This window comes from Dermacentor silvarum, chromosome 1 (assembly GCF_013339745.2).
Source record: "Dermacentor silvarum isolate Dsil-2018 chromosome 1, BIME_Dsil_1.4, whole genome shotgun sequence".
Lineage (NCBI taxonomy): Eukaryota > Metazoa > Arthropoda > Arachnida > Ixodida > Ixodidae > Dermacentor > Dermacentor silvarum.
Window position 1 is genome coordinate 251,020,821 of NC_051154.1, and position 27,039 is coordinate 251,047,859.

Sequence of the window (27,039 nt, forward strand, 5' to 3'; positions counted from 1 at the left end):
GATTGTACCGCCATGCCGCCGTCCCGCGCGCTCCGCCGTCAAGTCGTACCAGACAGGCTGCTCTACAGCCGCAACTGTACAGGGTGTTCCAACTGTCATGCGCCAAGATTTAAAAATATCCAAATGCCACGCAGCTGGACAGAACCAAGGCAATGTTGTTTGCTGTGGCTTGGAGGTACTTACAGATTATTATTTGCATTACGCCTAATTACATATTTAGTCATAATTAAATAATCAAGTTCTCAAATATTATAATTACATGAAAAGTAGAGCAACATGAAAAACTCCCTATACAGCTTTTCTGTTGCTTGATACGTGCTACATAAAAGTGTTTTTCCGAGCGTGAAAGAAGCCCGCGAATACACACAAGATTGCCGCGCGACTGGCCGCTCGATGCAATTTGTGTTTCAGCGATCACTTTCAAAAACGTTGAAAGGTTGCCTGTGGCAGATTGCACAATTCTAGTTCATGAGCTGGTCTACTCGGATAGGCGAACATTACTAGCACAACAAATTGAAATGCATAATCAACAAATTAACAAAAGTTTACGAATTAAGTTTTTAACTAATTACCTTAGAATAGAAAGTTTATTTCTCTTTCACGCAGTACAAAGCAGTACAGGGAAGAGGGGACACTGGGCAAAAAGCTGCTAAAGGCAGCTTGAGGGAGCACCCAGTGCCCTAGGTACACATGAACAGCAATGGGTGGACATATATAAAATTTACACGCAACATTTCTCAACGGAAAAGCAATATATAGCGCGTTCATACACTACAAAAAAAGACAGAAAGAAAAAAAAGAAAATAGAAAAACTGAAATACATAATGTCAGCCTAAACTATCTTGCAATATAATAATTCATGCCTATTTACAATGTAAGAGGAGTTGTTTCAAAATCCAAAAGCATGGATGATATAGCTTATTTCGGGATGTATCTTCTAAACATACGTTATTTTCAGCAAGTATGTTCAGATAATAAGACACATTGTATGATAAGGACTGTTTGCGATATAAGGTGCGGCAAAACGGTAGACGCCAAGGCAAGTGATGTCTGACATTGTACGCTGGTGTATAATGATGAGACGGCGGTGGGCCCTAATTTTATGGCCCGTTCACACTTCAACATTTGGCGTCTGGAGTTGCACAACGTTCCCTTATCACTTAGATATGACAAACACTTCATTTTATACAGACCAGCTATGGCCCATATTGCAATTTGCAAAATTCTAGCCGTGGAGTTCGCAAGGCGGATCTACTTGGAACAATTTCTCTGGATGACGCACAGTTTCGAGATATTAATTCCCGAACTTTGTGGAGAAATGCATTGGCGTTCCAGTTACTTCTGTGATTCAACGGATAAAACGACGTTTTGTTAAGAACGTAACTGCAACGCCAACAGGACATTTTTTACAACGAGAAGCCATATAGATACCCAGATCCCACTAACGTCAGACCGTTGTGAAGTCGCCAAAGAGAATATTGCCTTCAAAAAGAACAAGGCCAAGAACATGAGACTCGACTAGTTTGTTTTATTTTTGTTGCTATGTCAATTACACGAACACTCTAGGTGAATTTTCGCCCGCGTCGTCGGCGTTGTGTTGATGTTGTGCACCAAGTCCAAGTGCAGCAAGATCGCACCCCGCGCGCCGTTTGCAGGGGATGCGAGGGAAAGCTTGCGAGGGCGAACCGAGGAGGATGACGGCTTCATGCGCAAAGTCCTTCCGCGCACCCATTAGTGGAGGTCAAGTGATCAAGTGCGCGCAACTGAGAGGGAGGGAGGCGCAGCTTAGCGCCTGGTAGTGTGATGACGCACGCGCTAGGGTGGAGGAGCGGGCGGCAGAGGAGTGCGCCTCTCCGCGTCTCCTCCTTTAGCATGGAGCAAGAAAACGAACTATTAGAGAGAATGACGTCATACACCCAGCCTTGCCAAGCGAACTTTCCGAGAAGGCAGTCCTTTCGCATTTTTCCTCGCAGTGTCGGGCCTACATGTGCCCTCTGAGACTCAGCGTATTGGGCGGGAATGTTCGGTACCAGGTAGTTTTTAATCGATGCTCAGTTGTTCGGCGGCTCTGTCGTAGCTCTGCCTGCACAGCGGGTGCGCTAAAACCTACCGCCAGCTTTGATGTGACGATCACGTGTTAGGCCGATATGTTTGGCTTCAATCTTGTTGCCTAATGCTCTCTCGTAATTACGTCCTTCCTCCATGTACTTTAGCCTGGCCGTGGCGGCGAATGGCTATCCTGTCGGTTAAGTGCATACGCGGACCATGCGCCGTATCTTGGAGGTAACTTTAGGCGAGTGCGAAGGTTGGGCGAGTGAGATTACTGGTCGCTTCATGTGCTTTGTGTCCCCGCGTGACTAGTATTTGAGGTCACGTAATCTCAAGTTTCCGAGACGCGTTGAAGCGAGAGGCAGCACGAAGCGTTCGCTTTTGTTTGCACTCTGATCGCGTCAGCATTGTGACAGCGAGTATTCGCGGCCATTGAGTGAGATCTGTTCGTGTTTGTCTGTGCGCTCGTGACACCATGCTTGTTAATTTAATTATTAAGCGAATGTTCACGGTAATTTGAACAGACGATAAAACTACAAACCTTAATTACTTCGTGTAGTTAAATACTTTGCTACCGCTATCAATGCTTCGCCTTGCAGGAGAGACTGCTACGCTTCTTTTTCAGTGAACGAACATTTCGAAACGATTAAATAAATTTTGTTAAGCGTTATAGTATTAAACAAAGAGAGAGAGAGAAAGAAGGGGAAGAAAGACAAGGAGGTTAGCCAGTGTAAATACCGGCTTGCTACCCTGTACTGGGGAAAGGGGTAAAGGGAATAAAAGCTGATAGAAGAAAAAACAAATTGAAAGAAAATTGATCACAGAGGTACCAGGGCCCTCTAACAGAGTTAACATGGCGTAATATTTTCTATAAAATGGGTTCCAGATGCTCCTAACTGTACAATAAACATTCTGCGGTGTTTCTTTTGTGGCCAACGTTTGTTTGCAAACACATGCGGTGTCTGAACAGCCGGATTCCATTGTAACAGCCGAATTTTGCGCAGAAATTGAGTTGTCAATTAAGGAATCCACAATATAGAGTGTAGCAGCGGCTTCCTTATACCTTAGGGATGGAGCTTAAAACTTAAAACAATGCGCCATTATTGCATATAGTTTCGAGATTAGCATTTATTTTTTCAACTTAGTAAATAGTCACAAAATGTCAGAGAAGTACCTACACAGGATACGAATTACTGGATCACATAGTCTCCAAGTGGCATGGTTAGCCACTGTTGGCCAAGAGGCGCTACGGCCAGTTTGGTTGAGCACGTAACATGCTCACGTCGTCTCATTTCGAGCCGCAATAAAAGCACTACATTTTGAAGGATAAATAACAGAAGAGCTCCTTCATCATAGGTTGCCTAAAGCAGACGCGTGCAGCCAAGCTCCGTGCATGGCCATGGGCGAAGCGAAGCGTGCATTGGCTCCTATGTTGTGGCACGCCGATCGCCAGTCAAGTCAAGAGCTGCACAGAGGTGCTTCAAGATGAGCGGTGCATTCTCAGATGCGAAATCGGAGCATGTACATTTAATAAGCGCATTTGAAGCCTACCGCAGTGCGCAAATCGTGTTGACCTCAGCGAGATATCGCAAGTCTTCTTATTTCTGTTTAAATTCACAGAGGAAGCAATATGTGTGGTTAGGCAACGGATCGGCAAGCCTTTGTGTTTCCGCCGATGAAGTGGATTATGAGCCATTCTAGGAAGCTGCGGTGGGCCCTAAATTTATGGCCCGTTCACACTTCAACATTTGGCGTCTAGAGTTGCACAGCGTTCCCTTATTACTTAGATATGACATACACTCCATTTTATACAGACCAGCTATCTTGGTGTTTAGCGTCGACATTGTAAATTGTATGTAGGACGGATACTGCCACCGAATCTTTCATCAAGCTCCAATCCGGGCCACGGCGACCGCATTTTATGGGAACGAAAGGGAGGAAACACCCGTGTACTTAGATTTATCTGCACGTTAAAGAACCCCAGGTGCTTCAAATTAATCCGGAGTCCCCCACTACGGCGTACCTCCCAATCAGATGGTGGTTTTGGCACGTGAAACCCCATAACTCGACCTTCAAAGTTGATGAGCGAAAACCATGTCGTCACGCCAAATCGTACAGGTCAGTTAAAGCAGTTAAAGCGGACCAAAGCGTGATTAGGCATGAGTGCACGACTAGGCAAATTAAGAATTATGACAAAGTGATGAAAGAAAGATGACAAAGCGAATTGAGGGGAATGAAAGCTAACTAAGAGCAATGAAGGTGAATTAAGAGTTATCAAAGAGATTTGAAAGTAAACAAAGTGGATTAATATGGATGATTGAGGGAATTAAGAAGGATGACAAAGCGAATAAGAAGGATGTATGCGAATTAAGAGAAATCAAGACGAATTAAAAGTAATCAAAGCGAATTAAGACGGATGACAAAGTGAATTAAGAGGAAATAAAGCGAACTAAACGTAACCAAAGCGAATTAAGGTTATGTGTTAGCTCATTAAGAGGGATATCTCAGCGAATTAAGGTGATGACTCGACGATTAAAGTGGATGACTCAGCAAAAAAAATAGTAGGTGCGTGAATCAGCGCAATAACAGGAATGACTCAGCGATTAAAGTGGATAACGCAGCGAAAAATAAAAAGTTGATGAATCAGCGCATGAAGAGTGATCACTTAGTGAAATAAATTGATGACTAAGCGATTAAAGTCGATGACTCGGCAAAAAAAGTACGTCATGTGTCTGTTTTTAATGAATGGGCACTTGCGCTTTGGGCTGCCTTCAAGTCGTTCGAATCAGATGTAGGCACTTTAATAATGCGTTGATTATAGTTAGGTGCACATTTTGTATGAAAAGATACTACTTTGACCGTTCTACGGAATAGGCACTCAGAAAAAGCTGTGTTCATCACTATTGACACGGCTGCGCATCATATACAGTACGTATTTGACGAATCCCTGAACAGAAATCGCCCAAAAGAAAAGTTCTCTGGGTATGATCGACAGCCAAGCGATTCAAGGCGATATAATATTTCATTGCAGCAGCCGTCATTCGAAGATATTGGACACCCCTCGCGTAACGGAACCAGCCGACTGTCGCTATGGCGAGGCTCGTACGGCTCGCGAATCCCACCCGTTCACTACAACCTGGAAATGAAACCATGAAGCAGTGTTTTACAGTGCTAACTAGAGGGATGGATGATGCCTTCAACGTGTCCGAGACTGCTGATTAATGGAGGATCCCATTTCTTCCTGGCTGCAGCAATACGGACTGAAAGGCATATCTTGTCCAAAAAATCGGCCTGATCAGCTGTGTCAGCTTCCCGAACCAGACCCGTCATAGCAGTTCGTCAAACAATAACCTGTACATCGCTGAACGGATTATAACGTGTAGTACCGAAAAGGGAATAAATACTGGTCTATGCAATTTGATGTGCTGCTAAATGCTCGAAGCTTCAATTAGGTTCACTTCGAATTACTTCCCTTTAAAACTGGTGACCAGTGGCCTAACTTCGGGAAGGAGTTGATCGAGCAAGCGGCGCCGGCAGAATGTAGACCGGAGTCTTATGTCAGTTCTCCTGCTACTACAGAAAGTTTCTGTGAACAAATGCGGAAATGAAATTTTTATTATGAATTACTATTCAGGAAAGAAGTCTTAGCGGGTTAAAATTGTCGTAAGTGTTGTAGAAGTTTTAATACGTAACCAGTGCTTGCTACATGCTCACGTTTATGCTCTTATTAACCACGTGAGCTACGACTGCAGAGTGTATAACCACGCTGGGCTGAGCGGTGTCGGCCAACGCTGTAACCGGGCCTTTGAGAAATAGCTTGTTTAGGAAACAGTTTTTCCAAAATACTTTTAATGAACCAAAACATTGGGAAAAACATCTGAAAGCACCGTCATTAGTTTACTCGCATAAAGAACAAGACGAGGAAACAAACACTGTAGAAAGTCACGCGAGCGGCGCTTGCAGCACCTCTGTAGGTCGTGTTCGGTTCAAATAGGTTGCGGAAATTGTGGAATCTGAGCGTCCGGAAGTGCGTTACACATTCCTAGGGTGCATGCAGGAAGAGTTTCAAAAGCACAAAGTGGACGACAACTTGAAGCTTTTACTGTACACTGGAAAGCGCAGCAGATTCCTGGGACTTTGTGGAGCCGTGTCAAGAGGCTGGCAGTGGTCACCAACTGACAGAGGTCGCGGCTTTCCCTGCCAAGACAACACTGCGCTTCAGTCAAACAGTCACAAAAGACAATAGACTTTAAGCGTTAAAAAATATGGTTACTGTTCCGACCACGAGTAAAACAGACGCCTTGAAGCATACAGGTGACAGTCGACTGCGTTGATCCTGCCTCGAGAAGTGTCTCACTGACGGCACCTGTTTTGGGGCTGGTGCAAACGGGTCACAAGCTGTTGCTGGCGCCTGTTAGAAAACAGGAAGGTGGTCCGACAAGCCGGAGTGACGGCTGACATCCCCGGGGAGGCTCGATGTGCGGAGGCTCCTTCGCAGCGTCGACGTCACACCTTCGGAATGGATGGCTGCGGAAATTGAGATTCTATAAGACAATATATAACTACAGAAGCCTGATTGCTTGTTGCCTCCATCAAAATGCGGCTGTCGCGGTCGAGAATAAAGCCTTCCACATAGCGCACAGCAACATCCCGCACGGTGGATCTTCGTCATTAAGGGTCACGATGATGGTGATAATGGCCCACAAGCGTATCAGGCGCCCCCACTGCCTAGGTTATCCCACGATTCATATAGCACGACGTTTCACTCTGCGTCATCGGATTCTCTAAATGTTTGCGCTTAGTGATGGTTTATGACTGTTTATTGCACAGCAGTGCTCGCAACAACGCTTTCTTGGTGAAGTATTATTGCTTTTATCCCTAGAACTTTGATTTGAGCGTAAGTTGCTAAAGTGATAGACAGGCGGGAAGACGGCTGATCCCAGGTTCTACAGAATATTTATTCATATATCAATTATTACGATTAAACGAAACCACGTAATAGTTTTATCTAAGACATTTATAAAGGCGCACTGTGTCTCTCCCACTAAGTGCCGAGCGCCTCGAAAAGATGCTCTTTTCCACGCTGTTTCCCATCTCCGCGCTTGGCGACAAGACGGGAGATGTGGACAGGACGTTGTTAGACGTCGTTGGACCACTGCCGCCCTCGCTGGTTGACTTAGCTTGCAGCAGGGGGTCTCGGAGACCCGACCGACTTTCAGCTCTCGCACCTCATCGTCAACTACAGCCTTCCTCAACTCCATCTTCTCGAGCTTACGCTGAAGGTGTATGACATTGTGCTTGTACTTCTCGATGGGAACGCTGTACATGCGTGAAAATTAGCACGTTCACATTGAGCACATTCTTTTTGGCCTGCAGCTCGATGTTCAAGGCCCGCTAAGCGCATACTCCAGGGTGCTGTACGTTCGCCTGCAGCTGAGCTTGAACGCCGTCGCTGTCCCAATCACAAGGACGTTGCCCTAACCACCCAGCGGGCTCTTGAGGATGTGGGTCAGCTTGGAGTCCTGGTACATCACTTGCTTCGTCCCTTTCTTCGAGTGGGCGTCGATGCAGTTGCCAAGGACCAGGAGCGACAGGTTGAGCTTGGTACCCTCACGCATCTGATCCTTTGTGTCCCGTCTGGACGCAGCTGCGTGCTCCGAGCCGGCAAGGTCAACAGAGCACATCGAGATGCGAGTTTCCTTGCTCGTGCTTGTCGCAGTCTCCATTACTGTGACGTAGCTCTCGAAGATGGCGTGCGACCACGAAGACTCAGCATCAGCATCTGTGGCATGCTGCGTCCGGTTCTTTCCTTTCATGATCGGCTCGAGGAGGGTGCCGGCCTCCTTCACCTTGTGTATGGTGAGGTTCAATATGGCAATGTCCTTGGGCGGGTCGAGGCAAAGCAGGTGTCGCACAACCTTGTTGTAGACTTCCAGACAGGCGACTGCTACGTCGCATGTCTGGCCCTGTGGCAGCAGCTTGGGCGCGCGCTGGTACAACTCGCTGGCCATGAGGGAGACCACTCCGGGGCATTCCTCGGAGCCCAGCAATGCGAAAGCTTTGTCGATGCCCGTAGAAATACACGCCAATACAGAGCAATTGCACCCGTCAAGGAGCATCGTCAGCATGCCCCTGGTGGTGTTCTCACACACATACACATTCTCTTCTGTTTCATCGAAGAACTCATAAAACGTGAACGTTTGGTCTTCATTGGGCTTGACGTTACCCCCGTCTTGAAATGGAAAGACTCCGCCTCGGCCTTGGAGTGGAACGCGTGGCACCTGTCGTCCAGCACGCGGACCATGCTTGCGGTCTGGAAGTCACGAACGCTCAGTAGGCGCACACGCACTGCCATGTTCACCCAAACCCCTGGCGACGGCGGGTCTTTCTTCGATTGGCGACGTTTCATGGCTGACGACTGCGCGGCCTCGTTAGAACGTCTCTTGCGGTTTGGCGACACCATTGTAGATTCATTCGTGGTAGGGTGCCTCGATGATGCGGGAGTCGGCCTTACCATGGGCGCGGGCGTGACGACCACGAGGAGTATGCTGGTGGTCTCGGAGAGACGATAGCTCAGGAGGCGCACGCGCACTGCCATGGTCAGGCGTACCCCGATAGGCGGTGTTTCGAGGCTGACGAGCGCGCGGTCTCGTTAGAACGCCTCCTGGGGTCTGGCCGCACCACTGTAGATTCCTTCGTAGTAGAGCTAGAGCATCGATGTTGAGGGATCCGGCCTGGCCAAAGGCGTGATGATATCAGATGGCGATCGTCCAGTCGGCCACCGGGCGCGTTCTCACCACGTGCTCGTCTTACTTCGTCCTCTTCATCACCGTTGGAGCCATAGGCGCCGCCTACGTGTATGGGGGGGGGGGGGGGGCGCTCTGTCAAGTGTCATTACCAGATTTATGTTACCCACATCATTTAATGTTTCGCTTGAGTTGCCGCTACCTTTTCACTTAGAATTTTATTACGGCTAAAAGCTTGCTGACTAATTGTTAGCGCGGTCATACACGGCTTTTAATTCGTACCTTATCTTCATCCTGGCACTAGGAGGACAAGCGCATTAGAAGCACCAGTGGCGTCTATATGCCCCATCCGTATTTTTTCAACTCGACTTTTTTTTTTTTGCACTGGGGACACCATGCACAGACACAATACATATTTAAACATATACACAGGACAAAGTTAATTATATTTTTAAGAGAAAGAAGTAGTCAACTAGCAATTATTTCTACTGGTATGGATAGCACATGCCTAGAGCATGAATATGTTGCTTTGCGTGCTTTTTTGTTCACCCTGAAAAAACCTGCAGACTGCAGTGACCCATTCGGATGAGTCTTTTACCAACGGCATGTGAAGTTTCTGTTAATGGCATGTGTCTCAGTGTTGTTTTTCTTTCCAGTAGGCAATGCCGACTTATGAAAAAAAAATTTGACTCGCCATCACGGCCCTGCAAATATGGATGTCAAGTGAAGCTAATCAAAACGACCACTACAACTGCTTGTAGCGGTGGTTTTGAACCGACTATGAAGTAAAATCCTATTTAGTCTTGTAGGAAGGCGACCACAAAGCGATTATCGCTATCATTACTCTAAAGTAATGAAAAATTTCATACATCCATGAGCAGCTGTGATGGTTTTGCTACAGATTCGATGGACATCCATATTCGCAGGGCTGGGATTACCAGTCATTTTTTAAATATTTTTCTTTGTCCGTAATATCAATATTTCTTTCGACACTAAGGTTAGTTTTCTTCACAGTCTGACGAATTCTCATTGATTGCCCCTTTTAAACCGTGTCGCAGAAAATCCGGTGTCGGCGTCGTCGTCCGTGAGCGAACAATATCCGTATATATTTAGATATATATGTATATGCCACGCCTTGCTATATGACACGCAGTATATGCGTGTTATATTGCCACACCATTCTATCACTAAAGTTGCTCATACCTTGTCTTACATTCTTGACAAAGGTACTCTCAAAATTTTAAGAATGACAGCCCACAAACAAATGTCATGAAACTAAACACCGATGAAAACATTGTACATAACCATACCGGCAACCATATAATTAAATCTATTTTTCTCGTAACTAGTACAGTAACTCTGTATAGTCGAGCGCTACTAGCTCGTAGCGCCCCTATTCCGTCATGCACGAAGTAAATGAGCAAATGCCACGGTCAGTGCGCTAGCCGCGTCGGCCGATCAGAAGTACGCGAGCACGTACTGCCTACCGGCCGTGCACTGAGGCATAGCCTCCGACATCAATCCTTATGCCGACATAGCGGTTGCTTGTAATCTCGGTTGCCGTGAGAGTGGTAACAATATTTCGAGCCGAGCCTTTGTACGTCCATATACGAGCCGATGTGGGAATTGAAAACAGCGTTCCGAAATCAGACAGGTTTATTTAAACGCGCTATGGTCAACGCTGGGTCCATAAGAGGCGGCTGCGGCAGCTGAGAGAGACATCACGTGAGTTGCGCACTGCGTCAAGGCAGATGGGAAAGTTTGACAGCTTCGCTCGTCATTCATAAGATGATGCTGCAAGGTCATGTGGTCTCTCCACAGTTTTATTCCTTGTCACCTCAATAGGAATGCCGCATGAGTGCGCTCTTTTAGATAATTAAGCGACCGATGAGCGTGAAGATATACGCGAAGCTGTCGCCTGACACTGACAGTGATCGGGGCCATGCCGCTAAATGCTGATTCACTAGGCCGACACGACACCGATTTTGGTCGGCCGACTCTTGGCTACAGTGTTTTCCTTCCTTTAAGCCATTGGCCACAGGGTTTTCCGTCCTGTAAACTGTTGGGGCCAACAGTCGGCAGACCAAAATCGGTGTCGTGTCGGCCTAGTGTGAAACAGCCTTAAGATGCGACCGTTGGTCCCAGGCCGGATATTTTCTGGCCACATATTAGAAAAGGGAGGAATAAATGTCCACCCCCCTATCATTCGATGACTGCAAACAAGTCATTTGGTGACTGGAAACAAACGCGTAACGTTATGGTGATCTCAATCGCTGCCCTCACTCGCGTGGACGTACGATATCATTCGCGGAAAGTAGCGAGGGGCTCTGCAGTAGCAGACGACGCGACATAGGAGGTGCTAGCTCGGATATTCGCTTCGCTGACCTTCGACCGCAGCATCCCACTTGCAGGTGCGCCAAAATGGTTCCTTCTCACTAAGAGAGCCCTCACACACAGAAATCACCAACGGATACAACTGCGCACAAATGCGACCTCGTGTATGGCTACCCAAAAACTGAGACAGGCAAGAAATAATGCAAGAAGCACTCGTGTGTCTTGATAGTCGCTGGACGGGAAGCTACCAGAACTAGTAAAAAAAGGAAACATTTATTAATCAGTAGCTTTGGACATTACTAGTGTCTAAAAGCCCTCATTTTGGGACATATCTTCACCTGTGAAGTCTTGCCAAGTCTTCTAGCCATCTCTTGCACAGCAGTTAAGGGGTTCAGAGGGAACCGAGACAGTCAGGCGCCGCTAATATTAGAAACTTGTATACTCTAAACAACTGCACCAAGATCGCCTGCGATATCGGAAAAAAATAAAAGTTTTCTTTTCTCTGTCTTCTTTCTTTTTTTTTTGAGAGGGGGGGGGGGGGGGGGGAGTCGAGGCGTTGGCACTGTGTGACACAGCTTAAGCGACGAAAACAACAAAAAAGGATTGTGTCAACTACTGTGAATATGTGCTTCGCCAGCTCCTCAACAGGAGGGGAAATTTGGTCTTGTTCGTGGTGCGTAATTCCTGTGCAACAATGACATCTGCGATTACTCAACCGCATTTAATGAGTGCACCTTTCTGAGCAAGCCCTGGGATCGCCAGATTATTGAAATTATCCAAACTGTGAAAATTGCGCAGTTGGGCGATTCCTGTGTAAGCACTCCCTCGATAGGTGTATCGACGAAAGAATTGTAATCTTTGTTAAACATGGGCATCGTTTGTCATGCCCGTGTGCGACGACGGGAAACCATCCCACTTGATAATTATATACTAAAGTTGGTGAACTTCAAATTTATCATCAGAAGACCCATGTTTCATTGGCATAATGGCGGGAGGCCGCCGAGATGGACGAGTACATATCGTAGCGGAGAAAGGCGAAACTGGTCGCAGAATATCAGCGTAAATCAATTTTGCCTACCGCGGTGCCCTCCTGCAATGCTGCCGGTGCAACACCAACACCATCATCATCATCATCGTCATCCTAAGCCTGTTGTTATCGCGGCTGCAGGCCGAAGGCCTCTTCCAGCGATCTCCGATTACCCCTGTCTTTCGATAGCTGATTCCAACTTGCGCCTCTAAATTTCGAATTCCATCACCCCCCCCCCACCCCCCTCTAATTCCCGGCCATCCGATGCTTCCCTTCCCTAGGCACTCATTCTGTAACTCTAATTTGTATCTAACATACGCTTTATATCAGCTGCAAGAAATTATGTGGCAAGATACATTATGACATTCTCTAGCGCTTCCAGTCTTCCACTCTTACTAACCGCGATGTCTCTTATCCATGCTTAAACGCCCAGTCTATTTTCTGCAAGCGTGGAGGTCTATCCATTTTTCTTATCAAATGAAATAATGGGGTTCAACATGCAGAAGCAACACAAAGGCCATAGTGTGGTCACTGTGGGGCTAGGGATTATTTTCTATCACCTGGGGTTCTTTAAGGTGCACCTCAGTCTAGAAGTACAGAAGCGTTTTGCTTTCTGGCTCCATCGAAATGCGGCTGTTGTGGCCGAGAATCAAACCTTCGACATAGCGCGCAGCAGCAGCCCGTCGTTGTCACGGCGCCACGGTGGCGGATCTTCTTCATTAAGGGTCACGACGATTGTGATAATGGTCCAAGTTTGTCAGTTGCCCCCGCAACATAGGTCAGCCCACCATTCAGACGGCACGAGGTGTCACTTTGCATCATCGCATTCGCTAAATGGTTGCTCTCAGTGATGGTTTGACTGTTTCTTGCACAGCAGTGCTCGCAACAACGCTTTTCTCGAGAAGTATTGCTGCGCTTGATACCGTTGAATTGAGCGTAAGTTGCTGAAGTGATTAAGAGGCGCGAAGACGTTCATGCGAGTGTCTTCTCATTATTTATTTATATATCAATTATTACGATTAAATGAAACCACGAAATAACTCTATCGAAAACTAGTCAAGAGGCACACTGTGTCTCCCCCATTAAGTCCTGAGTGGCTCGAGGGGCTGCACTTTCACATGTCTGCTGTTCAACGCACATTACTATGCGACACACAACGAACTGGGCTCCAGTGCTCGCGATTCCGGGAGAGGGCGCATCTCCGGGCTGGGCGACAGGAGGGGAGTTGTGAAAAGGATGTCGTTAGACGTCGCTGCACCACTGCCACCACCGCTGGTCGTCTGAGCTTGCAGCAGGGCGTCTAGGCTACCAGAGGATCTCTGAGCTCTCGCACCACAGCCTAAACTACAGCCTGCCACATTTCGCCTTCTCGAGCTTACGCTCAAGGCCTTCCACCTTCTGCTTGAACTCCTCGATGAGCGCGCTGAAGAAGGGTGGACATGCGCACGTTCACATCGAGGACATTCTTTGTGGCATGAAGCTCGATCTTCATGGCCCGCTCAGCGAATGCTCGCGGTGTTGTACGTTCGCGTGCACCTGAGCTTCAACGCCGTCGCTGTCCCAATCACATGGGCATTGCCCGAGCCACCCAGCGAGTCCTTGAGGATGTGCGTGAGCTTGAAGTCCTGGTACGGCACCTGCTGGGTCCCGTTCTTTGCGCGGGCGTCGATGCAGTTGCCGAGGGCCAGGAGCGACAGGTTGAGCTTGGTACCTCGCGCATCTGATCCTTAACAGAGCACATTGACACGGGAGTTTCCTTGCTCGTGCTTGTCACATTCTCCGTCACTGTGACGTAGCTCTCGAAGATGGCGTGCGACGATGAAGACTCAGCATGAGCGTCGGTGGCATGCTGAGACCGGTTCTTGTTTCCTTTGAAGAACAGCTCGAGGATGGTGCCGGCCTCCGTCACCTTGTGTATGGTGAGGTTCAATATGGCAATGCCCTTCGCCGGGTCGAGGCAAAGCATTTCTTGAAAAACCTTGTTGTAGACTTCCAGACAGGGGACTGCTAGGGCGCATGTCTGGCCCTCTGACCGCAGCTTAAGCACGCGCTGGTACAACTGGCTGGCCATGAGGGAGAGCACGCCGGGGCATTCCTCGGAGCCCAGCAATGCGAAAGCTTTGTCGGTGCCCCTAGAAATGCACGCCAACACAGAGCAGTTGCACCCTTCAAGGAGCATCGTCAGCATGCCCCAGGTGGTGTTCTCAAACACATACACATGGTCTTCTGTTTCATCAAAGAACTGATAAAACATGAACGTTTGGTCTACATTGGGCTTGACATTACCACCGCCTTCAAAATGGAAAGACTCCGCCTCGGCCTTGGGGTCGAACACATGGCACCTGTAATCCAGCACGCGAACGATGCTTGGGGTCTGAAGGTCACGAACGCTCAGTAGGCGCACATTCACTCTCACGTTCACCCGTACCTCCGACGACGGTGGCTCTTTCCTGGATCGGCGACGTTTCGTGGCTGACGACTGCGCGGCCTCGTTAGAATGTCTCTTGCGGTTTGGTGACACCATTGTAGACTCCTCCGTGGTAGGGTGCCTCGATGTTGCGGGAGTCGGCTTTACCATGGGCGCGGGCGTGATGACCACGAGGACGATGCTGTCGGTGGCGGAGTCACGATAGCTGAGTAGACGCACGCGCACTGCCAAATGCACCCGTACCCCGGGCGATAGCTGGTCCTTGTTCGATCGGCGGCGTTTCGGGGCTGACGAATGCGCGGTCTCGTTAGAACGCCTCTTGAGGTCTGACGGCACCACGGTAGATTCCTGCATGGTAGAGCTAGAGCATCGATGTCGAGGGATCCATCCTGACCAAAGACACGGCCGTGAGGGTCTAAGATGGCGATCGCCCAGTCGGGTAGCGGGCGCGTTGAAGATGATGATGATGTACCTCTGTCATGGCTCACACCCACTAAGGGGGATAGGCCAAGAAACGGGCGGCAGTGGGTATGCTAAAGAAAATTCATCTTTGAAAACAAGAAAACAAGAAACGCGAAATAAAAGACAAAAAAGGCAGATGTCTTAGTAACTAGATTACCATGCGAGCGAGCAGTCAGACTAATTGAAAAGGTGAAAGTGAAAAGCTGTTACAACCAGGGGGAGGTAATATTAACAAAACAATTTGGAGAAACCAATTTAGGTGATATGAATGCATCTGATGTGCAGAATACAAATAAAATAATTAGCAAGGTAATCGTTTTGTTCCAGTTAAAAAACGAAATACTGCGCAACACACGTCTCTGTGACTATAGCCTATTGCTGAGGCCCCAAATGATAACAATACTGGTATGTTTAAACCTAATCCAATTTTGTAGAGTAGAGCTTCTAGTAATAACTTTCTGTGGTGTGAATATCGTCTGCATGATAAAAAGTAGTGCTCTATTGATTCAATTTCCTTACAGTTGTGACATAGAGGGGACATCGTGAGACCAGCTCTATGTAAATAAAAATTCAATTGCGGGATGCGACAGCGTAGTCTGGTGTAAGTAACTTCCAACTGCCGAGAAGGAAACCACTTTTTATTCCAGCAAAAACCGAGATGCTGAAAGTCTGGAGATGGTTTCAGTGGTAAGTTGCTTAAATCATTTTGCAAACAAAAAATCTATATCTCGATGCACTGACGTAAGCAGTATCTGGTAAAACAGGGATCAAAAGTCCACTTAGAGATGTTCTTGCGAATAAATCTGCCATTTCGTTTAGATATAAACCGCGGTGGCCAGGAACTCACACAAGTTAATTATTAGATGCGAAGCAGCTTATGGCGGGGGCTTTGACAGTCCCTCCCGCGGCGTCCCACACCCCCACAGCGCATGCGCGTCCCCTCCCCCTCTCTCTCATCTCCTACGCTCCCCCCTTTTTCTCCTCTAGGAATCCTCTACAGAGCGACGCCCGCGTGCCACATCCCCACAGCGCATGCGTGTCCCCTCCCGCTCTCTCTCCTCTCCTACGCTCCCCCCTTTTTCTCCTCTAGGAATCCTCTACGGAGCGACGCCCGCGTGCCACATCCCCACAGCGCATGCGTGTCCCCTCCCGCTCTCTCTCCTCTCCTACGCTCCCCCCTTTTTCTCCTCTAGGAATCCTCTACGGAGCGACGCCCGCGTGCCACATCCCCACAGCGCATGCGTGTCCCCTCCCGCTCTCTCTCCTCTCCTACGCTCCCCCCTTTTTCTCCTCTAGGAATCCTCTACGGAGCGACGCCCGCGTGCCACATCCCCACAGTGCATGCGTGTCCCCTCCCGCTCTCTCTCCTCTTCTACGCTCCCCCCTTTTTCTCCTCTAGGAATCCTCTACGGAGCGACGCCCGCGTGCCACATCCCCACAGCGCATGCGTGTCCCCTCCCGCTCTCTCTCCTCTCCTACGCTCCCCCCTTTTTCTCCTCTAGGAATCCTCTACGGAGCGACGCCCGCGTGCCACATCCCCACAGTGCATGCGTGTCCCCTCCCGCTCTCTCTCCTCTTCTACGCTCCCCCCTTTTTCTCCTCTAGGAATCCTCTACGGAGCGACGCCCGCGTGCCACATCCCCACAGCGCATGCGTGTCCCCTCCCGCTCTCTCTCCTCTCCTACGCTCCCCCCTCCCCTCTGGGAATCCGGAGCGGCGCGCACGACAGGTGGCGCGACAGCTGCATACTCCGCTGGGGGCGCTACGGTAGTTCCGCGCTATGAAAATGACGGAGCGCGCACTCCTGTGCAGCACCGCGATGAGGGCTCGGGCCGCTGCCGCGAAACCATCTCTCGCTCAAGCTAACCATCTCCCCGCTGCTTCGAATCCACACATGGTTCCCTTTAGCGGGAGATGGAGTAATTTCTTGTAAACATTTAGGGACTAAATCGTGAAACAAGCTGAATTTGTTTCCGTGAAAAGCGACACACATACCGATAGAGAATCTGTAACTACGACAGCTGTTGATTTATTTGCAGGAATTTTACGCAGCGCTAGAACAATGACCAATAATTCTGCTATGAAAATAGGCGTGTAATCTGGAAGGCGAATAGACAAGGACCAATTAAGAGAAGGAGAGAAAATGCCTACGCCAGCCTTTTCTTCTGACTGTGAAGCTTCAGTGGCTATGATATTGTTTGTTTGCAGGTGAGAAAGGTAATCTTGTAATTGATTATTTAAATATTGGTATGGCATTAGTTTAGCATTTGAGGGGAAAATATCGTCAAATTCTATCTGGAGACTTATTTTTGATTTACTTGTTGGGTGAATGCGTTGAATTTGCACATTCAATGGTGATAGCTGTGCCTGTACGAATATGATTTGAGGGTTGTGTAATCGCGACCAATGACTATTAAAGAATGAACTTGGTTCGTTAATAAAAATATACATTGATCTTCTTTGAGGAGATTCATAAATTTTTAGATATGTTTGGAATGTAAGAATCCTCAATCTGCTTTTTAAGCTTGGTATTCGCGCTTCCATATGCAGCACAGTGTTGGCAACAAACTTAGGGAGTCCAAGGCACAATCGCAGAGTTTCCCTTCTAATATTATCAGAGGTTGAATTTTATAAGCTGGGCTACCAGAAAACAAGACACTCCCTAATTCCATGATGGGTCGGACATACATTTTTTACATCGTAATTAATGTATGCCTTCGCCGCCCATATCGTTGGTTACTGATCTTACGTAGCCATCCCAAGGCACGAGTTGCCTTAGACGCAATTCTTTCAATGTGGCTTCTCCAGTTTAGTAACCCATTATACGTGATTCCCAGATATTTAAGGCAATTCACCTGGGGAATGAACTCTTGACGATACACCAATGAAATATTAATGGGAAGATCTAAAGGAAAGACAAGAAGTGCACTTTTACTAACATTCAGAGACAAGTGTATATTATCAATCCAAGTTTCAAGGATGCATAAGCAATTTTGTAACGATTGATACAGTGAATTTAGATCATCATTGGACGCGAAAAAAGCGATGTCATCGACATAAACGTACACATGAATGTCCTGGAGCGAAGGAATTGAGCTTAAAAATATATTAAATAAAACAGGAGATAGCACTGATCCCTGTGGTACTCCGCGTGTCTGCCTATACCTTGACGATGAACATCCGCTTTGAAAACAGTAGAATTCTCTTTCCCTTAAAAATTCTGCAATCCACGCCGTGATGTATTTCGGAAACCTGTACATCTCTAGATGCTTTATCAGAAGTCCATGCTCTACGGAATCATAATGTTTAGCTAGATCTAAAGTCACTAATGCTGAATATTCTCTCCTACAAAGTGCAAGTTGCACTCGACTCTCTAAATGTACGTGCGCACACCATATCGAGCACCCTGATATAAAGCCAATTTGACTGGGGCTAAGTATTTAGTTTTCAGCTATGTATGTCGTCATTCGGCCATTCAAAATTCTTTCTATTAGTTTAACTAAGTTGGATGTGAGAGAAATTGGTCTAATATTATCTAAATAATATCCACCACCCTGTTTTTTGAGTATCGGAATTACCTTAGCAACTTTCCATTCCGAGGGTATACAGGCATTTTTTTAAAGAAAAACTTGCCATATTCAACATTTCGTGCGGGGACAATTCATACAGAATTTTTATCACAGCTGTGGCAACTCCATCTGGTCCTGGCGCTGAAGAAGGCAGAGAGCGAACAGCCGCCAATTCTTGAAACGTAACTTCCTCAAATTCTTCTAGCGGTAGTGATTTCAATTGGTACTGTGGAACTACTGAAGTAAACCTGTCTTCTAGGCCCTTTCCAATATTTTCCAATAATTTGGACAATTCGCGTGGCGAAAGGACGAAAGAGTGAATATTTGCTGGAACCGGAATCATCTTTCGCGAGCGCAAAAATCTCACGAAAGTTCTCCACCACGTGCTCGGCTTACTTCGTCCTTTTCATCACCGTTAGAGCCAGAGGCGCCGCCTACGTGTTCAGAGTTCTGTTACCCACATCATTTAATGTTTCGTTTCCGCTGCCGCCACCTTTGCAGTTACAATTTTATTACGGCTAAAAGCTTACTGAATCATAGTTAGCGCGGATATGCACAGCTTGTAATCCATACTTTAGCTTTACTTCTGCAAATACTGACACTAGGAGGACAAGTGCATTAGAAGCACCAGTGGCGGCTGTATGATGATGATGATGATACTTCAACGTTTTTTTTTTCTTGGTTTTTTTTTTTTTGCACTGAGGACACCATGCACAGACACAATATATATTGAAACATATACACAGGAGAAAGTTAAATATATTTTTAAGAGAGCGAAGTAGTAAATTAACAATTATTTCTACTGGTATAATTAGCATAAGCCTAGAGCACGAATATGTTGAAGTACGTTCACCTCGCTTCAAATTGCTTTGCGTGCTTTTTTTGACCCTGGAAAAAAACCTGCAGACTTCAGTGGCCCCTTCCGATGAGTCTTTTACCGACGGCATGTGAAATTCCCGTTAATGCCATGTGTCTTAGTATTGCTTATCTTTCCAGTAGGCAATGGGAACGACTTGTGAAAAACATTTTTGACTCGCCATAACGGCCCGGTGAATCTGGATGTCAAACAAAGCTGTTTAAAACCACCGCTATAACTGCTTAGGGGGATATGCTATGCTTTATGGCTTTAGAGTAATGGTAGTAATGCTATTTTAGAGTAATGGTAGCAATGGAAGAATAGTTTTGACATGACGCGACCACGCCTAGCGGTGCTGGAACAACATTGAAATCAGTTGATAGGCTGGTTATTTTATATACGAAATGCTATGGACGTCACTCATCACGTCGCACGCTGCCGTGGCCGCGGCAGGTTACGCCTCAGTAATCCTTACCGATAAACGTATACCGGGAGCGCTACATGCTTCGCCTAACACGTAGGCGATGGAGCGTCTTATCAATTACCTGGTTCGGATGCTTCTTTTGAGATTGTTCTTTAGTGAAACGTATGCAGTTCTGTATGTTGTATGCGTGATTCCAAAAATGTATGCACTGTTCGCTTCAATTTGCTGAGTGCTGTTACGTTCGGCGACCAGCGGAGCAGCGAACTTGGAGTATCTCCTGATTGCCTGTGACGAATCCATTCGGGAAGCTGAAAACGTCCCACGGGAAAGATCAGCAGCGACACCATGCCTAGACACGCTTCAGAGAATACGTGGTTACTAGATGTCACCCGGGCGCCGACCTGCTGGCCGCCAAGGCCGTTCTCCAGACAAACCCGTCGAGGGCTGGCCCATCCCGGGAACCCAGACAGGCACCTGTCAACGAGCATCCCCTCCTTTCTGTGGGGGAGTGAGCAGTGTGGGCCCGAGGGCACTTCTCCGAATGTGGTCAGGGAACAAAGGCGCCGGGGGATTCTGTGCACCCTCCCCCTCAAGGCGGACCCGTCGGTGACCCTCGACGCTCCGATTCGGAAGAAGGTGGGACCGCAGCTTGGCCAGCAGGCCTTTAAGGGGACTTTTGCGGTTCATTGAGTGCTCTCCCATCTGACCTGAGATGTAGCCAGTGCTTCGATCTGTGCTTCGATCCAGTCATGCTAGACTGATGAGACGTAACGTTCTCTACATATCATGATGCTACGAGAACAATGAACGGTGCTCCGTCCTCCAGCCAGTACGTGTATCCCCATCTCCTGTAAATAAGTTTGCCTTTCCGATGTAAATAAACCACCTGTTCCGTTTACCCTACCTCTCGACCTCGTACTCTTCACGAAAGAAGCAAGCCTCCTCGTCAACTCTGTTCGGACGACGGGGTGGGCCCGCTTAGCCTCCGTGTGACGCCCCGGTAGCGTAGGCCACCCACCCATTTCGAGACGCACCGGTGGCGTAGGCTAGAGAGCGACCCGCAGTTTGACGTCGGACTCCGAGGCCACGACTCTCAGCTCCTACAGTGCGTGTAGCCTCTGCCTTATGTGGCCATGAGCCATTCCATTTGTGCTATAAGCCATAGATGATGGTACTTTTCTGTTGACGTTACGCCGCGAAAATCCCGGGATCCTAGCCTTAGACAGTTCCGCTGTAATGCATTTCACTAAAAATTTGTAGCAAGTTAGCGCAGTGCGTGTCTGCTCTCACTCGTATTGTGTCCCAACGAAGTCGTCCAACAGATTCTCAAGTCCCGCCTCCACCTCCCCTCCCCGATCCATTTCTTCCTCCTTTCCAACAGGCCGAATGAGAGGCGTGGGGAAGAGGTTAATTACTGAGTTTGATAACTGAGTAAATCATTCATTGGCGATTTCGTACAACTTCTGATTCCCCACGGCCAAGAACGCCGCTTTGTAAAAAAGAAAAGAGAAAGAAACATTGCTTTTTAATCCTGAATAGGGTATATGCAAAATTATGCAAGAAAACTTCCCTATACATCTCGTTTTACCCAAAAAAGATGAAGGACGTCGCCTTCGAAGTGGAAATAAAAGAGGAGCGCACGAACCTGGCCGGTTTCAGTCCGTATCGGGGACACGGCGAGTGGACCGACATGGAGACGGGTGGGGCAGAGGGAGAAACAGTGTGGCGACGGCACTGCAGCAATGAAGACGGGTAGGGGAGAAGGGGTAAGAGTTTGGCAACAGTGCTCCAGCAATAGAGACGGGTCGGGGCAGACGGGGAAAGAGTGTGGCGACGGCGCCTGTGCACGTGGCCTGCGCTTCTGTGGCATTTGACCCTTTTCGCGGCGATCCCGTGGGCGCTGCCATGTTTGATCACGTGGTGACGGGTTCATTGCTTGGCTCAAATTTCTCCGTTGCCTCCGTGTTTACAATGGACGCGTATGACGCCGGTGCGGCTCAGGAAACCTCTGTTTCGGGACATATCGTTGACGGCGACAGGGTGGGCGGCACGAAGCTTTGGCCACAGCTACAGAGGATATGTAAAAGCGCTTTCGGAGCTCATTAAGCTTTGTCCAAAACGGCGAGAGCAGCGTATATGGTGCTTGTTCTAAATGCGAGGCTAAATATGTATTCGAAGAAATCCAAAGATTCCGGTTATGAATTGAATCAGGATAAGTGTGCCTTGCTCTTCCTTCTTTTTTGGCAACTATTTCGAAGCAGCGGCTTGTCACGTTTCTGAGTCAGTGAAGTTCATCGGTGCGGTCACTCTCTGATCATTTTCTGTGCATTCGCTCGCGGGTGTTCTCAGATGCAATAGATTTGTTATTGCTACACAAAAGGCTTGGATCGTAGCTGTTCTGTACTTTGTAATAGCTTGTAGCAAAAGTTTATTATCGCTTACTCCTCTGAACCGTCACGAAAAATTCAGCTTCGACCATCCGCGAGCGGTCGGCGTAGTCGCTGTCACCCATGCTTATTCAAGTGTGCGCCCGTTTACTTATTCTCAATAAGTTGGCGATACAGTGGCCGTAAGTTTTTCCTCTAGTTGGGGCAGATGTGTGTAAACAACGTGCACGACAAATACTAAGCGAGCAAGCGGCTCTACTCCATGTGTCATCGTTTACCGAGCCGACACTTTTGCCGACTTGCCGGGGTTGAAGAACTTTCTTTAGAGGTTAGCAGTAAAACGCTGCCGGATGAGTTATATTTTTTTATCCACGAGCAAGGTCATCGCGAACAGCCAGCAACACTGGCCATCCGTATGTAGCAAATGTCCGTTTACTTGGTCGCGCAGGTTCATTCCATTACTTAATATGCCAGTCACTATTTTTGAAGCCAACTACTGCAGATGTCTTAAATCCATATCTGCCCATTTGGCAGCGTGAATGGAGTACAGTGCGTGAGAGAAAACCCAGATGTATTTCCGGCAGATGATCGCACAGAAACAGGGCAGAAGCGGTAATGGTTTCGTATTCACCCGCTTTCGCTGAGGCAACGTGCGGCGCGGCGCGCCACCGAAAGCGCCATCTCATTTCTGGAGAACCAATTACGCCACGAAAAGGGTCAATAGCGTCACGCGCGTCGGCGCTTATGCCGCCGTACTGTGGTGCCGTAATAAAAAAATATATGATTTCATAATGCATGTATATATGCAGCGCATGTATTCAGGACAACAGCTTCGCTGGTAATCCGTCCCCATATGAATGTTGCGGCCCAAGGAATATCTTTTTTTATTTTACAAATGAAAGTTCGTAGGCTGCCGGTGCAGCGGCAGCGTAAGCAACCGTAGTCGAGAAACGTATGCGAGGAGCGCTACGTGCTTCCAATTATTAGCCGGCCTAGTGACGTCACTCCCCACTTCGCACTCTACCGTTGCCGCGGTAACTTACGTAGCAGCAGTCTTACAGGGAACGCACGCGGGGGATCGGTACTTGCTTGGCATTGCTCGCGCGGAGCTTTTCATCAATCACGTGGTTTTGATGCTGGTTTTGTGCTTTTTCTTTATTAAAACGAGTGCGGTGCTGTACGTTGTATAATGCGTGATTCCAAAGGGGATAGAGACTTTTCGCTTCGAAATTGATTGAATGGTTTCTCTCCATCGCCTATTTTTCAGTTTTCTGTCGACGGAGACGAAAAACTCCCGGGATTCCAGCTGTAGACAGCTTCGCTGTAAAATCTTGACCGTTCCCGTGGGTATGTGCGACCACCTACGTGCCGCTCTTCAATGAACCGACGCCAACTTGGATCGCTGGGTAATGTGGGCCGTTCCCGTGGGTATTTAAAAAGAAGCTGCTGTCACTTGAAGCACGACCGGGAGCGGCTGGGTTTTGCGTGGTACACGCCGCCATTAAGTTCTCACTGTTCAGCTCGAAGAAATAGAAGCTTTGTTGTCGATGGACCAACTTGGCCTCGGTAGGCATCGTGCAAGATGCATTATCACATTCTCTAACGCTTCCAGTCACTCCGCTCGCTAATTGCCTACAGCGCTTGTCTCTTGTCCACGCTTAATCCTTTAGACTATTTTCTGCAAACGTGGAGAACTACTCATTGTTCTTATCAAATCAAATTATAGCGTTCAACATACAGAAGTAACACAAGGGCCGTAATGTAGGGCTTCGTATTTACTTCGACCACTGCAATCTATAAGTACACAAGCCTGTTTGCTTGTTGTCTCCGTCAAAATGCGGCTGTCGCGGTCGAGAATAAACTAGCGCACCGCAGAATCCCGCTATTTTCAGTGGGCCAGCACGGTGGATCTTCTTCATTAAGGGTCCCGATGATTGTGATAATGGTCTGCAAGCCCACGATTCAGACGGAACGAGGTTGCACTCTGCGTCATCGGATTCTCTAAATGTTTGCGCTCAGTGATTTATGACTCTTTATTGCACAGCAGTGCTCGCAACAACGTTTTCCTCGTGACGTATTGTTGCTTTTATCCCTCGAACTTTTCCGTTGTACTTAAATAGACAGTTGATTTGAGCGTAAGTTCCTAAGTGATAGACAGGCGGGAAGACGGGTGATGCGAGTTTCTTCAGATTATTTATTCATATATCAAATATTACGATTAAACGAAACCACGAAATTGTTTTATCTAAGACATCTATAAAGGCGCACTGCGCCGCTCCCACAAAGTCCCGAGCGCCTCGAAAAGATGCTCTTTTCCACGCTGTTTCCCATCTCCGCGATGGACGGCAAGACGGAAGTTGTGGACAGGACGTGGTTAGACGTCGCTGCACCACTGCCGCCCCCGCTGGTTGACTAAGCTTGCAGCAGAGCGTCTCGGCGACCAGACAGTCTTTCAGCTCTTGCACCTCATCCTCAACTACAGCCTTCCTCAATTCCACCTGCGCGAGCTTACGCTGAAGGCCTTCCACCTTGTGCTGGTACTTCTCGATAGGCACACTGTACATGCGTGGAAATAAGCACGTTCACATTGAGCACATTCCTTCTGGCCTGCAGCTCGATCTTCATGGCCCGCTCAGCGCATTCTCCAAGGTGCAGTAGGTTCGCGTGCAGCTGAGCTTGAACGCCGTCGCTGTCCCAATCACAAAGACGTTGCCCGAGCCCCCCAGCGAGTCCTTTAGGATGTGGGTCAGCATGTAGTCCCGGTACCGCACTTCCTTCGTCCCGTTCTTCGACCGGGCGTCGATGCAGTTGCCGAGGGCCAGGAGCGGCAGGTTGAGCTTGGTGCCTCACGCATCTGATCCTTTGTGTCCCTATTGGCCGCAGCTGCGTGCTCCGAGCCGGCAAGGTCAGCAGAGCACATCCAGATGCGAGTTTCCTTCTTCGTGCTTGTCGCAGTCTCCGTTACTGCGACGTAGTTCTCGAAGATGGTGTGCGACCAATAAGACACTGCATTAGTGCCGGTGGCATGCTGCGACCAGTTCTTGTTTCCTTTGAAGAGCAACTCGAGGATGGTGCCGGCCTCCTTCACCTTGTGTATGGTGAGGTTGAATATGGCAATGCCCTTGGCCGGGTCGAGGCAAAGCAGGTCTTCAACAACCTTTTTGTAGACTTCTAGACAGGCGACTGCTACGTCGCATTTCTGGCCCTCTGACCGCAGCTTGTCCACGCGCTGGTAAAACTCGCTGGCCATGTGGGAGGCCACTCCGGGGCATTCCTCGGGGCCCAGAAATGCGATAGCTTTATCGGCGCCAGTCGAACTGCACGTGAACACAGAGCAATTGCACCCTTCGAGGAGCATCGTCAGCATGCCCCTGGTGGTGTTCTCCCACACATACACATTGTCTTTTGTTTCATCCAAGAACTGTTCAAACATGAACGTTTGGTCTTCATTGGGCTTGGCGTGAGCCCCGACCCAAAAATGGAAAGACTCCGCCTCGGCCTTGGGGTCGAACACAAAGCGCCTGTCGTCCAGCTCGCGGACGATGCTTGCGGTATGAAAGTCACGAACGCTCAGTAGGCACACACGCACTTCCATGTTCACCCATACCCCAGGTGACGGCAGGCCTCTCTGCGACTGGCCACGTTTCGTGGCTGACGACTGCGCGGCCTCGTTAGAACCTCTCTTGCCGTTTGGCGACACCATTGTAGATTCCTCCGTGGTAGGGGGCCTCGACGTTGCGGGAGTCGGCCTTACCATGGGCGCGGGCGTGATGACCACGAGGACGATGCTGGTGGTTTCGGAGTCACGATCGCTCAGTAGGCGCATGCGCCCTGCCATGGTCAGGCGTACAGCCCGGGTACGCTTCCTTGTTCGATCGGCGGCGTTTCTGGGTCCGACGAGTGCGCGGTCTCGTTAGAACGCCTCCTGAGGTCTGGCGGCACCACTGTAGATTCCTGCCTGCTAGAGTGTATCGATGTCGAGGGATCCGGACTGAGCAAAGACGCGGGCGTGATGATCAAAGATGGCGATCGTCCAGTCCAGTCGGGCACCGGGCGCGTTCTCCACCACGTGCTCGGCTTACTTCGTCCTCTTCATAACTGTTGGAGCCAGAGGCGCCGCCATCGTGTGTGTGTGTGTGGGGGGGGGGGGGGGGGCTCTAAAGCATCATTACCACAGTTCTGTTACCCACATCATTTATTGTTTCGTTTGAGCTGCCGCTGCCTTTTCAGTTAAAATATAATTACGGCTATAAGCTTAGGGAATCATTGTTAACGCGGAAATGCACGGCTTTTAATTCGGCCTTTATCTTTATTCTTGCAAATCCTGACACTAGGAGGACAAGCGCATTAGAAGCACCAGTGGCGGCTATATGCCCCATCCGTATTTTTTCAACTCGACTTTTTTTTTTTTTTTTGCACTGAGAACATCATGCATGGGCACAATATATATTTCAACATATACACAGGACAAAGTAATTACATTTTTAAGAGAACGAAGTCGTCAACTAGCAATTATTTCTACTGGTATGGATAACATATGCCTAGAGCATGAATATGTTGCTGTATGTTCACCTGAGTTCAAATTGCTTTTCGTGCTTTTCTTTACCCTGAAAAAACCTGCAGACTTCAGTGACCCTTTCGGATGAGTCTTTTACCAACGGCATGTGAAATTCCCGTTAATCGTATGAGTCTCAGTATTACTTATTTTTGAAATGCAGTATTCAATGCCAACGACTTATGAAAAAAAAATTTGACTC

The 27,039-nt window shown here is 48.3% G+C and overlaps 2 protein-coding genes and 1 pseudogene across 2 annotated transcripts; all 3 read right to left on the reverse strand.

Annotated features, from left to right (window-relative positions):
* Positions 1-7,526: 7,526 nt before the first annotated feature.
* On the reverse strand, positions 7,527-8,647 carry LOC119439095 (kinesin-like protein KIF18B). The gene is made up of 2 exons (XM_037704822.1): positions 8,564-8,647; positions 7,527-8,330 (listed from the first exon to the last, which is right to left on the reverse strand). The coding sequence occupies exons 1-2, from the start codon at positions 8,645-8,647 to the stop codon at positions 7,527-7,529; spliced, it is 888 nt and encodes a 295-aa protein (XP_037560750.1).
* A 4,853-nt stretch (positions 8,648-13,500) lies between these two features.
* LOC119439111 (kinesin-like protein KIF18A) lies at positions 13,501-14,938 on the reverse strand. Its single transcript, XM_037704823.1, has 3 exons — positions 13,924-14,938; positions 13,693-13,882; positions 13,501-13,579 (listed from the first exon to the last, which is right to left on the reverse strand). The coding sequence occupies exons 1-3, from the start codon at positions 14,936-14,938 to the stop codon at positions 13,501-13,503; spliced, it is 1,284 nt and encodes a 427-aa protein (XP_037560751.1).
* Positions 14,939-24,903: 9,965 nt separating this feature from the next.
* Positions 24,904-26,120, reverse strand: LOC119439127 (kinesin-like protein KIF18B; annotated as a pseudogene).
* Positions 26,121-27,039: the final 919 nt, after the last annotated feature.

Excerpts from the sequence above, each read along its gene's own strand:
- LOC119439095 (XM_037704822.1), bottom strand. The coding sequence starts at position 8,647 with ATGGCAGTGCGCGTGCGCCTCCTGAGCTATCGTCTCTCCGAGACCACC. Across the intron at positions 8,331-8,563 it reads TCGTCACGCCCGCGCCCATG|GTGCCACGCGTTCCACTCCA; the intron begins GTAAGGCCGACT and ends GCTGGACGACAG.
- LOC119439111 (XM_037704823.1), bottom strand. The coding sequence starts at position 14,938 with ATGCAGGAATCTACCGTGGTGCCGTCAGACCTCAAGAGGCGTTCTAAC. Across the intron at positions 13,883-13,923 it reads AGTGACGGAGAATGTGACAA|GATCAGATGCGCGAGGTACC; the intron begins GCACGAGCAAGG and ends TGCTCTGTTAAG. Across the intron at positions 13,580-13,692 it reads GCGACGGCGTTGAAGCTCAG|CGCGCTCATCGAGGAGTTCA; the intron begins GTGCACGCGAAC and ends ACCCTTCTTCAG.